At 37.2% G+C, this 17271-nt stretch overlaps 1 protein-coding gene across 4 annotated transcripts in view; it reads right to left on the bottom strand.

Annotated features, from left to right (window-relative positions):
• FERMT2 (fermitin family member 2) overlaps positions 1 to 17271 on the bottom strand; it is a 129788-nt gene that overhangs the window by 72840 nt on the left and 39677 nt on the right. For all 4 annotated transcript variants that reach the window (XM_037832691.1, XM_037832692.1, XM_037832693.1 and 1 more), the window contains exon 3: positions 12558 to 12791. In XM_037832691.1, coding sequence (XP_037688619.1) covers positions 12558 to 12791 — 234 coding nt within the window. The remainder of the gene's footprint in view (positions 1 to 12557; positions 12792 to 17271) is intronic.

Here is a 17271-nt window from a genome sequence, read left to right as displayed (position 1 = left end):
CAGGCAAAGATGCTACAAAAAAGGAAAACTACCGGCCAATCTCCCTAATGAATATAGATGCAAAAATCCTCAACAAAATACTTGCAAATCGAATCCAAAGACACATTAAAAAAATCATACACCATGACCAAGTGGGGTTCATTCCAGGCATGCAAGGATGGTTCAACATAAGAAAAACAATCAATGTATTACAACACATTAAAAACTCGAAAGGGAAAAATCAATTGATCATCTCAATAGATGCTGAAAAAGCATTTGACAAAATCCAACATCCCTTTTTGATAAAAACACTTCAAAAGGTAGGAATTGAAGGAAACTTCCTCAACATGATAAAGAGCATATATGAAAAACCCACAGCCAGCATAGTACTCAATGGTGAGAGACTGAAAGCCTTCCCTCTAAGATCAGGAACAAGACAAGGATGCCCGCTGTCACCACTGTTATTCAACATTGTGCTAGAAGTGCTAGCCAGGGCAATCCGGCAAGACAAAGAAATAAAAGGCATCCAAACTGGAAAAGAAGAAGTAAAACTGTCATTGTTTGCAGATGATATGATCTTATATCTAGAAAACCCTGAGAAATCGACGATACACCTACTAGAGCTAATAAACAAATTTAGCAAAGTAGCAGGATACAAGATTAATGCACATAAGTCAGTAATGTTTCTATATGCTAGAAATGAACAAACTGAAGAGACACTCAAGAAAAAGATACCATTTTCAATAGGAACTAAAAAAATCAAGTACCTAGGAATAAACTTAACCAAAGATGTAAAAGACCTATACAAAGAAAACTACATAACTCTACTAAAAGAAATAGAAGGGGACCTTAAAAGATGGAAAAATATTCCATGTTCATGGATAGGAAGGCTAAATGTCATTAAGATGTCAATTCTACCCAAACTCATCTACAGATTCAATGCAATCCCAATCAAAATTCCAACAACCTACTTTGCAGACTTGGAAAAGCTAGTTATCAAATTTATTTGGAAAGGGAAGATGCCTCGAATTGCTAAAGACACTCTAAAAAAGAAAAACGAAGTGGGAGGACTTACACTCCCTGACTTTGAAGCTTATTATAAAGCCACAGTTGCCAAAACAGCATGGTACTGGCACAAAGATAGACATATAGATCAATGGAATCGAATTGAGAATTCAGAGATAGACCCTCAGATCTATGGCCGACTGATCTTTGATAAGGCCCCCAAAGTCACCGAACTGAGCCATAATGGTCTTTTCAACAAATGGGGCTGGGAGAGTTGGATATCCATATCCAAAAGAATGAAAGAGGACCCCTACCTCACGCCCTACACAAAAATTAACTCAAAATGGACCAAAGATCTCAATATAAAAGAAAGTACCATAAAACTCCTAGAAGATAATGTAGGAAAACATCTTCAAGACCTTGTATTAGGAGGCCACTTCCTAGACTTTACACCCAAAGCACAAGCAACAAAAGAGAAAATAGATAAATGGGAACTCCTCAAGCTTAGAAGTTTCTGCACCTCAAAGGAATTTGTCAAAAAGGTAAAGAGGCAGCCAACTCAATGGGAAAAAATTTTTGGAAACCATGTATCTGACAAAAGACTGATATCTTGCATATACAAAGAAATCCTACAACTCAATGACAATAGTACAGACAGCCCAATTATAAAATGGGCAAAAGATATGAAAAGACAGTTCTCTGAAGAGGAAATACAAATGGCCAAGAAACACATGAAAAAATGTTCAGCTTCACTAGCTATTAGAGAGATGCAAATTAAGACCACAATGAGATACCATCTAACACCGGTTAGAATGGCTGCCATTAAACAAACAGGAAACTACAAATGCTGGAGGGGATGTGGAGAAATTGGAACTCTTATTCATTGTTGGTGGGACTGTATAATGGTTCAGCCACTCTGGAAGTCAGTCTGGCAGTTCCTTAGAAAACTAGATATAGAGCTACCATTCGATCCAGCGATTGCACTTCTCGGTATATACCCGGAAGATCGGAAAGCAGTGACACGAACAGATATCTGCACGCCAATGTTCATAGCAGCATTATTCACAATTGCCAAGAGATGGAAACAACCCAAATGTCCTTCAACAGATGAGTGGATAAATAAAATGTGGTATATACACACGATGGAATACTACGCGGCAGTAAGAAGGAACGATCTGGTGAAACATATGACAACATGGATGAACCTTGAAGACATAATGCTGAGCGAAATAAGCCAGGCACAAAAAGAGAAATATTATATGCTACCACTAATGTGAACTTTGAAAAATGTAAAAACAAATGGTTTATAATGTAGAATGTAGGGGAACTAGCAGTAGAGAGCAATTAATGAAGGGGGAACAATAATCCAAGAAGAACAGATAAGCTATTTAACGTTCTGGGGATGCCCAGAAATGACTATGGTCTGTTAATTTCTGATGGATGTAGTAGGAACAAGTTCACTGAAATGTTGCTATATTATGTAACTTTCTTGGGGTAAAGTAGGAACATGTTGGAAGTTAAGCAGTTATCTTAGGTTAGTTGTCTTTTTCTTACTCCCTTGTTATGGTCTCTTTGAAATGTTCTTTTATTGTATGTTTGTTTTCTTTTTAACTTTTTTTTTCATACAGTTGATTTAAAAAAGAAGGGAAAGTTAAAAAAAAAAAAAAGAAAAGAAAAAAGACAAACAAGGAAAAAAAAAAAAAAAAAGATGTAGTGCCCCCTTGAGGAGTCTGTGGAGAATGCAGGGGTATTTGCCTACCCCACCTTCATGGTTGCTAACATGACCACAGACATAGGGGACTGGTGGTTTGATGGGTTGAGCCCTCTACCATAAGTTTTACCCTTGGGAAGACGGTTGCTGCAAAGGAGAGGCTAGGCCTCCCTGTATTTGTGCCTAAGAGTCTCCTCCTGAATGCCTCTTTGTTGCTCAGATGTGGCCCTCTCTCTCTGGCTAAGCCAACTTGAAAGGTGAAATCACTGCCCTCCCCCCTACGTGGGATCAGACACCCAGGGAAGTGAATCTCCCTGGCAACGTGGAATATGACTCCCGGGGAGGAATGTAGACCCGGCATCGTGGGATGGAGAACATCTTCTTGACCAAAAGGGGGATGTGAAAGGAAATGAAATAAGCTTCAGTGGCAGAGAGATTCCAAAACGAGCCGAGAGATCACTCTGGTGGGCACTCTTACGCACACTTTAGACAACCTTTTTTAAGTTCTAAAGAATTGGGGTAGCTGGTGGTGGATACCTGAAACTATTAAACTACAACCCAGAACCCATGAATCTCGAAGACAGTTGTATAAAAATGTAGCTTATGAGGGGTGACAGTGGGATTGGGAATGCCATAAGGACCAAACTCCACTTTGTCTAGTTTATGGATGGATGTGTAGAAAAGTAGGGGAAGCAAACAAACAGACAAAGGTACCCAGTGTTCTTTTTTACTTCAATTGCTGTTTTTCACTCTAATTATTATTCTTGTTATTTTTGTGTGTGTGCTAATGAAGGTGTCAGGGATTGATTTAGGTGATGAATGTACAACTATGTAATGGTACTGTAAACAATCGAAAGTACAATTTGTTTTGTATGACTGCGTGGTATGTGAATATATCTCAATAAAATGATGATTAAAAAAAAAAAAAAAAAAGAAAGCATTAATCTGTCCTCCAATGCAACACTTTACATATATAGATAATTTTCATCACTATATGCCAATAATTATGTTCAAATTGATCTATATTAAACATTCCTTTATTAAATTAAAAAAAAAAAAAAAAGGGGGTTTATTTGGTTACACAGTTAGTCTTAAGGCCATAAAGTGTTCAAGGTAACACATCAGCAATCGAGTACCTTCACTGGAGGATGGCCAATGGTGTCCGGAAAACCTCTGTTAGCTGGGAAGGCACGTGGCTGGCATCTGCTCCAAAGTTCTGCTCTCAAAATGGCTTTCTCCCAGGATGTTCCTCTCTAGGCTGCAGTTCCTCAAAAATGTCACTCTTAGTTGCTCTTGGGGTGTTCTTCCTCTCACAGCTTCTCCGGAGCAAAAGTCTGCTTTCAATGGCTGTCTTCAAACTGTCCCGTTATCTGCAGCTCCTCTCTCAGTTCCTGTGCATTCTTCAAAGCATCCCTCTTAGCTGTAGAGCCTCTTCAAAATGTCACTCACAGTTGCACTGAATTCCCTCTGCCCATCAGCTCATTTATATGGTTCCACTGATCAAGGCCCACCCAATGGGCGGGTCCAACACTCCATGGAAATTATCCAATTAGAGTCACCACCCACAGCTGGGTGGGGTGCATCTCCACAGAAACACTCAAAGAATTACAATCTAATCAACACTGATAACGTCTGCTCACACAAGATTACATCAAAGATAATGGCGTTTGGGGGACACAATATATTCAAACTGGCACAGTAGTGTTTCCCAATAATTTAATTCAAGGGCTGGCAAACTTTTACTGGGGAAAAAAAAGTAAACATTTTAGGATTTGCAGGTCTGTTCAACTCTGCCACTGTAGTGTGAAAGCAACCATAGACAATACATAAAAGAAAGTACATGCCTGTGTTCCAATACGTCTTTATTTATGGACACTGGAATTTGAATTTCATATAATTTTCACATATCACAAAACATTATCTTCTTTTGATTTTTTTCCAACCATTTGGAAATGTAAACACTATATTCTTAGTTCATGAGCCACAAAATAACAGGAGGTGGGGTCAGAATTTGCTGACCCAATTTAACTCATTGGCAAATTCAATTACTTCCCCTTTCCTAAAATGCATGAAAAATTTTATAAGGAATATTTAATAGTAATGAGTGTGAGGCCTGAAGCTATATTTAATTCTACAGTTTAAAATTATTTTTAAGGCCAATTACCAGTTTCTTATTTATTTATTTCTTTAACCAAATCCAAATGGGGACCTTGTCCTAGAACTCCTACTCTGTAGATGTGGTTGTGATGTCCATCCCCACCTTACTCCCAAATTCTCCATGATGTGAAGTCAATTACAGCACTGAACATGCTCCTAAATAGATACCACACCTCCCTGATGTGCTGCCAGCAGACTAAGATATTGATCTATATCCACATATAAAATACCTATAAAGACTCTCACCTGCGGTGAATCTACCAAACTGTGGTCACCTAAATTTTAGGTACTATTCCGGTTTGCTAATGCTGTTGTTATGTAAAAGACCAGAAACAGATTGGCATTTATAAAGGGGGTTTATTTGGTTACAAAGTTACAGTCTTAAGGCCATAAAGTGTCCAAGGTAAGGCATCAACAATAGTGTACCTTCACTGGAAAAAGGCCATTGGCATCCGGAAAACCTCTGTTAGCTGGGAAGGCATGTGGCTGGCGGCTGCTTGCTCCCAAGAGACGTTTCAAAATGGTGTTCTCCAAAATGTCTGTGAATTCCTTTATACTACTCCAGTGATCCAATTAACACTGACCCTGAATGGGCGGGGTAACACCTCCATGGAAATTATCCAATCAAACGTTTCACTTACAGTTGATGGAGTCACATCTCCATGGAAACACTGAAAGACTTACAATCTACTCAACACTGATATATCTGCCCCCACAAGATTCCATCAAAGAACATGGTGTTTTGGGGGACATAATACACCCAAACTAGCGCAGGTACCATCTGGATTTCTGAAATCTTGGGTCCCTGGTGCCTGCTCCTTCGTGTTAGATATGTCTAGTGTACAAAACCCAGTGCTTTTTGTTTCAGACAATTCCATAATTGAGTGCTTTAGTTCCCTGCGTACTTAAAAATAAATCTACAAATAAAATTCCATTCATTAAAACCCTCTCTTTTCTGCAAGACTTTCAGTCTCACAAGTTAATAAAAATATTACGTAAATATTCACCCATTTATACTGATCATTTACAGACACCTAACAACTGTAAAACTATTTTAACCACCTAGTAAAGCAGAAATTCTCTAAATATCCTGGAATAGATCACTACTTTCCAGAGATAGGAAAATAACTAATCCTTATTTATGTATGTTTCTTTAATTCATTCAATTAATGTTTATTAAGGCCATGCCATATACTCAGAACAAAGATGGAAAGACATGGTTCTGACTTCAAGTTTATATTCTAGAAATAAACAAAGTATCAAAAAAGCTAAATGTGTTTGTTCCTCAAATGCAAAAGAGCTTTCTTTTCCTGCTTATAAAAATATTATTTGCAAAACTGCTTTTAAAAATTCAATTACAAAAGCATAGACATTTTTGGCTTTTGGCTTGGAGGAAGCCAAAAAATGCAACTTCCCACACTTGAGTTCATAAAACATCAGCTGCCTCAGCCACACGACCCAAGTTCAACCCCAACAAGATCAGTCATCTCCCCAAGGTGCACCAGGGGGAAAGTTGGTGCCACGTCTACTCTGGCCCCCGAGATCAGCTCTCAGGTCTGTCTTCAAAAAAGGTTGGTCAGGATATCACCAAGGCAGCTGATAATTGGAAACGTCCAAGATTATGGTGAAACTGACCATTCAAAACAGAAAAGACCAAACTGAGGTAATTCCTTCTGCCTCCAACCTATCATCAAAGCCCTCAAGGAATCACCCAGAAACAGAAAGCAGCAGAAAAACATTAAGCAGAGTGGAAATTTCACTTTTGATGAGATTGTCAATACTGCCTGACTGATGCAGTGTTGATCTTTAGGAAGAAAATTCTCTGGAACCATTAAAGAAATTCTGAGGATTTCCCAGTCTGTGGGCTGTGGTGTTGATGGCTGCCACCCTCATGACATCATAGATGACATCGACAGTGGTGCAGTGGGATTCCCAGCTAGTTAAGAACAACAAAGGAAAATATTTCAATGGATCATTTGACAGCTCCCCCAAAGGGGGGGGGGGGGTAAAAAAAAGCACACTTGAAATCTCACCAAAATAGCTTCTGTCAACATTCTAATGAAACTCCTCCAAGTACATCCCCCATGCAAATATATTTTAAACATAAATAGGATTATTCTCTACATAAAAAAACAGGGATGTTAAGAACCTACTATGAGCCCTATACATTACTGATAAATCTGAGGATATTCCAATGAACTACACAGACCTAATCAGTGCCCTCTAGGAATTTATTTTTCATTCAATGTGTCATAAATGCCTTTTCATGCCTCCAAATCCATACAATTACTTTTAAAAAATACAACAGTGGGCAAATCATTATCTACCTAATGCCCTACCCAGGGCAGTTTATTTCCACATTTTGACAACTTTTTCTGTAAAAAGGCAGACAGTAAATATTTTAGGCTTTGTGGACCACACGGTCTCTGTCACAACTGCTGCTGTTCTAGCATGAACACAGTCAGGGGTACTATGTTAGAGAACGAACATGGCTGACTTCCAATAAAAGTTTATTTATAAAAATAGACAGTGGACCAGTTTTGGCTTGTGGAAATTGGAAGCCAATGATCTAAACCAATGCTGCAATCTTCACCTTTATAAATATATCTTTAAACTTATCCTATTATTAACTATTTTAGAAGTAGAATGGTTATGTCAAAGGATAGAAAACATTTTAAATTTTGGTAAATACTGCCTACCAACTTCCAGAAGGTTGTACCAATTCAAACTCCCCAAAAGTCTGCTGTGTGTGTGTGTGTTCATGTGTATGTGGACATGGAAAAACCATCCATTTGGAAAACAGAAAGGATACTCATTCCCTAAGTATCTTTTCTTTGCCCAGACCTTCTACATCTTTTCATCTATCTTGATAATTTATCTCTTAGATTTTTAAAAAAAATCAGCAGTTGCATTATATGTTCCCCTCAGTTTGTGCAATTAACATTGTACAACATGAAGTAAAAATGGTCAGGATCTTTCCTTCTTGACACTCATCCACCCCTCTTGTTGGGTTTTCCTTTAAGCACACTGACTTTAACAGCTGAACAACAATGTTCAGGCAATGCTGGCTAAGGGCCTAAATCAAACACACTTTTCACTGGTGGTGTCCCTACTAACTCCCCCACCCCCTAACACACACGCACGTATGTGTGTCTTTAATCAAGCCCATATTAGAGTATACATTACTTAGAAAAAAAGAAGGCATATAACATCATTGTTATTAATATAAACTGAGACACCTATAGAAATATTTAAGAAGGGAACAATTTTGGATGTTAACGTCAGCAGCATCAAAAAAAACTTTTTTTTAAATAGGGGAAGGGAATTTACTGAGGAGCAGGATATATGTGTTGTCTTAAACTTCTCCCCACAAAATACTTACTTGTTGCAAAAGGAAAAAACTATGCAGCAGAAAAAACAAACTTTATCTTGACTACATAGTGTAAAACAACATCACCAGCGACAGACAAATGGACAATGTGTATCTCCAGATGTGACTGCCTGAGAAGAGCATAAAGCATTTCTGTAATATTCTGGCTAAGGATGCATTGCCTAAATCTAATAACAAGGAACCATCAGATCAGCCTCAAATGAGGAACAGTCCATTTAAAAAATAACAACAAAAAACTAGTCTGCATTCTTCAAAAATGTTGTCAAAAAAGACAAAGGGATCTCACTTATATGAATAATTAGAATATGCAAATTCATGGTCTGAAATTAAGAGTATAGGTAACAGCACAGGGTGGAGAATGGGGAGTTAACCCTTAATTGGTACAGTTTCTGTTTGGGGTGATGGAAAAGGTTTGATAATGGATGGTGGTGATGGTAGTACAACATTGTCAATGTAATTAACACCAATGAATTTTATGCTTGAAAGCAGATATAATGGGAAATTTTATGTTCTATGTATGTTACCAGCAGAAAAAAATATTTTTTAAAACCCAAAGAACCACACAACAGAAAGAGTGAACCCTAATGTAAACTACTGGGCTATAGCTAATAATATGATTATAATAATACTGTTTCATCAATAGTAAGAAAGGTACCACACTAATACAAAATGTTAGGAAAACTGCGTTATGGGGGCGATGGTGGTAATATGGGAACTTGGAACTTTCTGCATGTTTCTTCTGTAAACCTTCAACTGCTGTAATAAAAGAACAATGATCCGAAAGGAAGTTTTATAAAAAGAGAAAAAAGGGCAAAGCAAACCTAATTAACTTTGGGGGTACCAAAGAGAATTTAAAACAAAATATAATACAAGATCCTGTACAGGACTGAAAATGTTATTAAAGACATTACTGGTGTAACTGACAAAACTGAATATGGATGGTAAATTTGACAAAAATATTCCAATACTATATTTTCTGAGTTTGATGACTATGAGTACATAGAAAATATCCTTATTCTTAGAAAATAAAGTATGTTAAGGGTAACTGGGTATAATTAACCTACATTTGTAGGTTAAATATAAAACTATTTTACGATGTAAAAGACTGTTTTGATAAATGGACAGACAGACCTTGTTTACAGATGGGAAGATTCTACCAGAAAAAAGAATCTCCTCACATTAATAAACATATTCGATCAATGTCTAATCAATCACTGTGGAAATTTTCCTGGGAATTATCAAGGCAATTCCATATTTCATATGGAAACAAACCGTTTCAAAAACAACCAAAACAATAAAAAAAAAAAAACTCAGACAAAACAAAAAAAGCAAGGGTACTGTTCTTGTCCCGCCAGATAAAGATTTATCATAAAGCCACCGAAATTCAAACAGTGCAGGATCCGTATAAGAAAAGACAAATAGATTAATGGAAAAGAAAAGAAAGTCCAGAAAAACAGACTTTTGCAACATGGAATTTTGTATGTGACAGAGCTGTCGTGGATGAACCTTGAAGATATCATGTGAAATAAGCCAGAAACAAAAGGAAAAAAGCTATGATTTCACTTATAGGAAATATCCAGAATAAGCAAATTCACAGAGAGTATATTAGAGGTTACCAGGACTAGGGGAAGGGTAAATTGGAAGTTACTGCTTTAACAGATATGGAGTTTGGGATGATGAAAAACTCTGGGTAATGGATGGTACTGATGGTAGCACAACATTCTAATGCCAGTGACTTGTATACTTAAAAATGGTTAAATGGAAACTTTATGTTATGTATCTGTTGTAATTTTAAAAATAAATAAGACAACCAGACTGGGAGAATGTATCTTCAAAACACATATCTACAAAGGCTTGTATCCAAAATAAACAAAGAACTCTTTAAAAACTCAGTTACAAAATGGGCAAAAGTTCTGAATAGATGCCTCACAAAGATGATACACAGATGGCAAATAAGCAAATGAAAACATGCTCAATAGCACATCATTAGAGAAATGCAAATTAAAACAATAATGTATCACCCACACACCTATCAGAATGGCTAAAATCCAAAGAGCTAACAATATCAAATGCTTTTGAGGATGTGGAAGAGCAAGAACTGTCATTCAGCAGGTGAGAATGCAAAATTGGTACAGCTACTTTGGAAGACAGTCTGACAGTTTCTAACAAAGCTAAACACAGCAATCACATTGATAGTTATTTACCCAAATGAGCTGGAAACTTATGTCCACACAAAAACCTGCACATGAATGTTTATAGTAGATTTATTCATAACTGCCAAATTTGGAGGCAATCAAGATGAAGAAATGAGCTGTTAAACTACAAAAAGACATGGAGAGACCTCAAACTTAGCATATTGCTAAGTGAAAGAAGCCAGTATGAAAATGCTACATTCTGTATGATTCCAACTATATGACATTCTGGAAAAGGCAAAATTATAGAGACAGTAAAAAGATCAAGTGGTTGTCAAGGGGTTTGGGGGGGGATGAATAAGTGGAGCACAAGGCTTTACAGGTCAGTGAAACTATTCTGTATGGTACTGTAATGGTGGACACATGATATTTTGCATTTGTCAAAACCCACAGAACACAGAATATGAGCTCTAATGCAATCTAGGGACTTCAGTTAATAGTAACACTGTAACAAATTTACCACACTAATGGAAGATGTTAATAATAGAAAAAACTGTGATTGTGAGGGGGAGAAGGCTTTATGTGAAGGAGAATAAGCAAACCCTGTACTTTCTGCATCATTTTTCTGTAAACCTAAAAGTACTCTAAAAAATGAAGTCTATTAAAGATTGGGGTGAGGGGAACATCCATAACATTGCTAGAAAACAATAAGAATACAGGGCCAAAAATGATGAGTGATTTTTGAAAAACAGAAGTTGGTACTGGATTGATCAAAGAAGCCACAGCTTAAATCATACATACTCAAAAGATGGAAAAAATCCAGACTCTTCCAAACTTCAAACTAACAAACATGAGAAGCAGGGGACCCTAGATTAAGGGGTAAGCAGTCACAGCCCCTCCACACTGTCCCCAGTTAATGCTTAAGCCAGCACACAGGGGCAACATTTGCTCACAGGTCACAGCCATGAGTGTGGGTGCCGATGCCAGCAAGGTAGACTGCATGCCCCTGTCGCCATCCCAACTGAAAAGCTTTCAAATTATTTTCAACAACATTTAAAAAAAACAAACAAAACACACACACACACACACACACACACCACTCACTGCAGCATTTTCCATACTGGTGAAGAAACCTAAATGTTGATTAACAGGGATATTTGGGTGTAAATTTTAGGTACATTTATAACCTGAATTCTGTGAAACAGTTTAAAATAAAGTATACATATAAACACAAGGAAAAATAAGACAATGCTGAGTGGGTTAAAAAAAAAAAACACAAAAAACGGTCCTGTTTATGAAAAGAATAAAATTAAAAATCCAATATATGTGAATAAATTAATCATTTAATACATGTATAGAAAAACACCAAACTGCTGACAATCGTTACTTACAGGGAGGAGGGGTTGACTGTGTATGTCTGTATTATTTGATTCTTTTACAACAAGGATATGTTCATGAATTTCAAGTATAAGTTTAAAATACAACATACGTATAAATAGCTGTAGTTTTTCTATTTGGAATCAAAATATAAAATGTCCTAAAAGTTATCTTTAACAAAGAAATTTTTAAAAAAGGAATAAATGTAACAAAGTTACGGACTAGTGGTAATGATAATAGTTCACATTTTCTCTGACGGTTGAATACTTCCTGTTATATGACATAACTGGGTCAGCCAAAAGTAATCCACTTTTCAGAAAGTATAAACAGAATTACTAAAAGAGTGTTCAAATTGTAGACTGGTTAAGGAAGACAATACTCATAGGCATTTCCTTAGGAACAATGTCAGTCTTTAATGAAGGAAGTGACTATAATCCACTGAATTCTTAAACTCAAATAGCAATTAATGTGAAGGAAATCATGCAAAAACCATATCCCTGTGAAAATAATGCTTGTTCCTCCTCCATAAAAATAAATGACATCATTTGAATATATTATATAATAATAAATATCTGATATAATTCTATAAATCTACAATATTCTTCCCAATCTACCTTAACCCAACATTTATCTTGTATTAATAAAAAATTTAAATAATACAAGTAAAAATTTCACACACACACACATACATACCTAGATACCTCACCCCCAAAACCCATCCCTTGGGATAAGCTAAATGCCAGTTGCCAGTAATACACATATCATACAAACCATACTTTAAATGAAGAATTTATCTGATACTTACTAAAAGTCTTACAGATGTCAGAAACAGCTTTGAAGACTCTATCAGAGAAATTCACTTTCACCTTCACATACTTCATGTTGGGAAGTTGTAGGCGGAGCAGTTTGTGCTGGGGAGTGAATTGAAGCTTAGCATCTGCTTGAATACCATACTTATCCAAGGTCCAATGTGTTTTAAGAAGCCAAGTTCTCTTCTTTTCCCACCAGAGAGCATGGTCAGACCAATCTTTTTTTACATCTGTAAAAAAAAAAAAAAAAAAAAAAACAATAGACAAATCACTTAAGAATCCCCAAGAATATCCTGAGAGAAATTAAAAGCAGAAAACTAAAAAACTGGGTAATTAATAACTAAATGCCTGTTATACGATAGGTACCAAAGAAATAAAAACAGCTGAGAAAAACACTCTCTGCCCTGAAAAGCCAACATACAAGGTAGCCAAATCAGACTACAGAGGAGAACTAATTATGCCTAAATCGTATACAATAAAGGGATACAGGAAAGACAGGCAGAGTAATTTAGAGAACAACTAGAACTCTGGAGGCTGGAATGGGAATGACTGATAAAGAAATGTAGCTGGTGAGTTCTGAGTCCAGCCTTGAGGAGTGAGCAATAATCTGATCACAATGTAGGTGAAAAGACTGGAGTCTGTGAGGTTGGAGAAGTATGTTGAAATGGGTGAGGGGTGGTGAAACATAAGGAACCAAAGTAAGGAAAGACCAATATCCTAGGTGAAGAGCAAGGAAAAGAAAATATCTCTAAGTAATATTCTACAACCTAATAGAAAGCTTTAAAACCAAACTACATCACAACCATGCATACTTTCCAAATACATTCCAAGAAAAGTTATGAAGTTATACTGTCCAACTTTCCCCCCCAAAATATTCCAGTACAAGAAAACATTAATATCTGTTAAACTTTTTAACAGCTTTATGCAACCAAATCAAATGAAACCAAATAAAGGAAAGAATGTAATTTATACAACATTTGGCTACCCTCAGTTAAGGCAGATCATAACAATAAACTTGAAGCAATAAAATCCAACTCCACCCAGTTATTAAAGTAGCAATAAAAGTAAAGACTTTGGGGATCAATTATATTTTAAACTTAAATAAAGCCAAAAAGGGGGGAATTGATTTCAAAAAAGAACAATAGCCAAAGACAGCCTTCTAAGGGAAGGGGGAAAAATAGAATAATTTTATTTGCAAATAAAAACTAAAACTATTATCATGATTCTGATATAAAGCTCATCTTTATTAGTCATAGCTTTAAAAAAAGACAAGTTTATCAACATAAGGAAGACAGTTTAAAACTACACAATGATCTGTAACTTTCTTTTTACAGAAGTTGTCTACCTCTAAGCCACAGGTAACAAAAAACAAACAAACAAACAAAAAACCCCACAAATTTCAATGTTAATTATGTGCCTAGAAACACCTTCTATAATGATAAAATCTGTTTGATAAAATCGAACTCCTCTCCATTATGGAAGAAACATATCTCAAATGGGAAAAAAAAATCTTTCAATTCCACAGCTATTAAAAAATAATTTAATTATCAACCTCCAGAAATGGAGGAAATATAGGTATTTGTGATATTATCATTTTTGGAATTTTGGTATTTGTTTTGTTTCCTTTTTGGAGAGTCTAGAAAATTCTATTATTTGAAGTTGGGCTTCAGAAATACATATAACTGCTATGGTACTACTATTCAGCTAACTGTGACAATTAATGTATGCCTCTTAAATTATTTCCAGCACAAAATGTGCCAAGTAACTTTTGCAAATAGCAATTTCTGACTTAGCTCACAGATGACAACCAATGTTGGGACTTTTTCATATACAATGAGGTAATTATTCACATCTGTTACAGATGTTTTACTTTTCAGGAATACAAATCCAAAGACACTAAAATATAACTTACAAACAATGATGGCTATCCAAGTATGACAACTTAGTTTTTAAAATACATCATAATTTTGCTCCAACCTAACTTTCCCTACTTGATTCCCTGTTTCCCTGCCTGCATCACAATCTAAAGTCAAACTAAAATTATTATTTAATTTTCTAGAAACACAGTTTGTGCTTCTGTGAAATCACTTTTGATGGCAGAGAACATTCTGAATCTCAACCTCCCTAAAATTTTATCTAGCCCCCCTGTTCCAGTTTGCTAATGTTGCTGTTATGCAAAATAACAGAAATGGACTGGCTTTTATAAAGGGGGTTTATATGGTTACAAATTTACAGTTTTAAGGCCATAAAAATCCTAAGCCAAGGCATCAACAAGAAGTTATCTTCACTGAAGAATGTGGCCAATGGTGTCTAGAACACCTCTATCAGCTGGGAAGCCACATGGCTGGTGTCTGCTGTTCCCAGGTTGTGTTTCAAAATGGCATTCTCCAAAATGTCTCTGGGCTTGTCTCTTTTAGCCTCTTCAGCTCCTGTACAACTAACCGTCTGGGGGTCTTCTCTTAGTTTCTCCAGAGCAAACTCTGGGCTAGCATCTCTTAGCTTAGCATCTCCCAACGTCCTTCTGTCTGCATCTCCAAGCATTAGCTTTCAATGGCCTTCTCCAAAATGTCTTTCTTAGCTGCTTGGAGCTCCTTCTGTTTGTGAGCTCTTTTATAGGACTCCCATGATTAAATCAAGACCCACCCTGAATCGGTGGTGTCTGTATCTCCATGGAAATAATTTAATCAAACGTTTCGCCCACAGCTGATTGAGTCACATCTCCATGGAAACACTCAATCAAAAGATTCCAACCTAATCAACACTAATACATCTGCCTCCACAAGACTGCATTAAAGAACACAGCTTTGGGGGGACATAATATACCCAAACTGGCACACCCTCTCAAAAAAGAATTTTATTCTTCTCAATAGAAGACCTGAATTACAAAAACTCTTGCTAAATTATTTTTGTTTATATTTTGAATTAATAAAAATTTATGGGAAAAAAAAAACACAAAAAACAATGATGGCAACCAAATACTATAAAGGTGAGGTGAAATGAATGAACTGTAGGTAGATAAGTATATATAATACTTTAATCCCACACCTCTATCCAGTCACTTTTGCTGTACTCTTGTATCAATGTCAACCAATGAGAAAGTTCCCAGTGGAGGGAGAACGGAGGAAAAGAACTCTGAGAGCTGTTCCCTGCTAATAGTAATTAATTCAGTCTGTCAGCACTGACCTGAACAGTTTGATTTCCCCCAAAAGACAACCCTGAGATAAGAACTTGGGTGCAAGTAACTTTATTTGGGGGGGAGGAGGAGGGTGAGTATCCCAGAAAGCACACATGAGGGAAGAAGGAAAGGTCAGAAAGGGTATGGAGAAGTCAATAAAGGGTTCAGTAACTGTTTTCAGCTAATAGAGTTCACTCATGATAGAGACCTTCTGAGAAATCATGTAGAGCATGCTTTAGTATTATTTCACTAAGAAAGAGTAAGCTGGAGTTTCTATCCACTCCCTAGGTTGAGGGTTGCTCCTGGAGCCATTAAATTCCCAGAACTTCTCAGATGCCCTGTATGGGGCTGGGTGCCCTATAGTTAAAAGACTGCAGGAACAGGATAAGTGCAGAATCCAAAAAAAAGGCTACTTAAAAGCAGTGGGATCTCTTGTTGCCCTGGCTGACCACCCTCCACCCCTGCCACGTCCCCATGGGGCTGACCCGCACTCCCAGTGCAGAAATATGGTCCTGGTTCCAGAGGGAGCAGAGGGATCCTCATGCATATCCTGGGAGCATATCTAATGGTGGCCTGAGGGACTCACCGACCCAGAACTTGCCTTGCTGTAAGGAAAAGTCAAGTTGTGCTGCCTGGGACAAGGGAATGCTAGCTGCAGGAAATACTGTGCAGTGCCCAGGACCACGAGGAAACTGTTTCCTAGGTGTGCTGGTCTGAATGTATTATGTCCCCCAAAATGCCATTATCTTTGATGTACTCTTGTGTGGGCAGATGTGTCAGTGTTGATTAGACTGTAATTCTTTCAGTGTTTCTGTGGAGATGCGTCCCACTCAACTGTGGGTGATGACTCTGGATAATTTCCATGGAGGTGTTACCCCACCCATTCAGAGTGGGTCTAAATTAAATCACTGGAGCCATATAAATGAGCTGACAAACAGAAAAAACTCTGTGCAGCTGTGAGTGACATTTTGAAGAGGAGTTACAGCCAAGAGGGACACTTTGAAGAATGCACAGAAGCTGAGAGAGTAGCTATAGATGAGAGACAGTTTGAAGACGGCCGGTGAAAGCAGACTCTTACTCTGGAGAAGCTAAGAGAGGAGAAAACACCCCAAGAGCAACTAAGAGTGACATTTTTGAGAAGCTGCAGCCCAGAGAGGAACGTCCTGGGAGAAAGCCATTTTGAAACCAGAACGTTGGAGCGGACACCAGCCTTCCCAGCTAACAGAGATTTTCTGGACAGCATTGGCCATCCTCCAGTGAAGGTACCCTTTGTTGACGGACACTTTATGGCCTTAAGAGTATAACCCTGTAACCAAATAAACCCCCTTTTATAAAAGCCAATCCATTTCTGGTGGTTTGTATTCTGGCAGCATTAGCAAACTAGAACACTAGGGAAGAGGGAACATTAATATCCTGTAAATGGGAGAAATTCCTAAAGCTACAAGTACATGCACTTGTGAACAGAAAAGGATCAAATAGGACCCTACACTCTAGCCTGGAGCTATTCTCTAAACTGATAAGCCCCTAAGGAGAAC

This window comes from Choloepus didactylus, chromosome 4, assembly GCF_015220235.1.
Source record: "Choloepus didactylus isolate mChoDid1 chromosome 4, mChoDid1.pri, whole genome shotgun sequence".
Classification (NCBI taxonomy): Eukaryota; Metazoa; Chordata; class Mammalia; order Pilosa; family Megalonychidae; genus Choloepus; species Choloepus didactylus.
The sequence above is the reverse complement of the archived record's forward strand: the minus strand, read 5'-3'. Positions and strand labels throughout refer to the sequence as shown.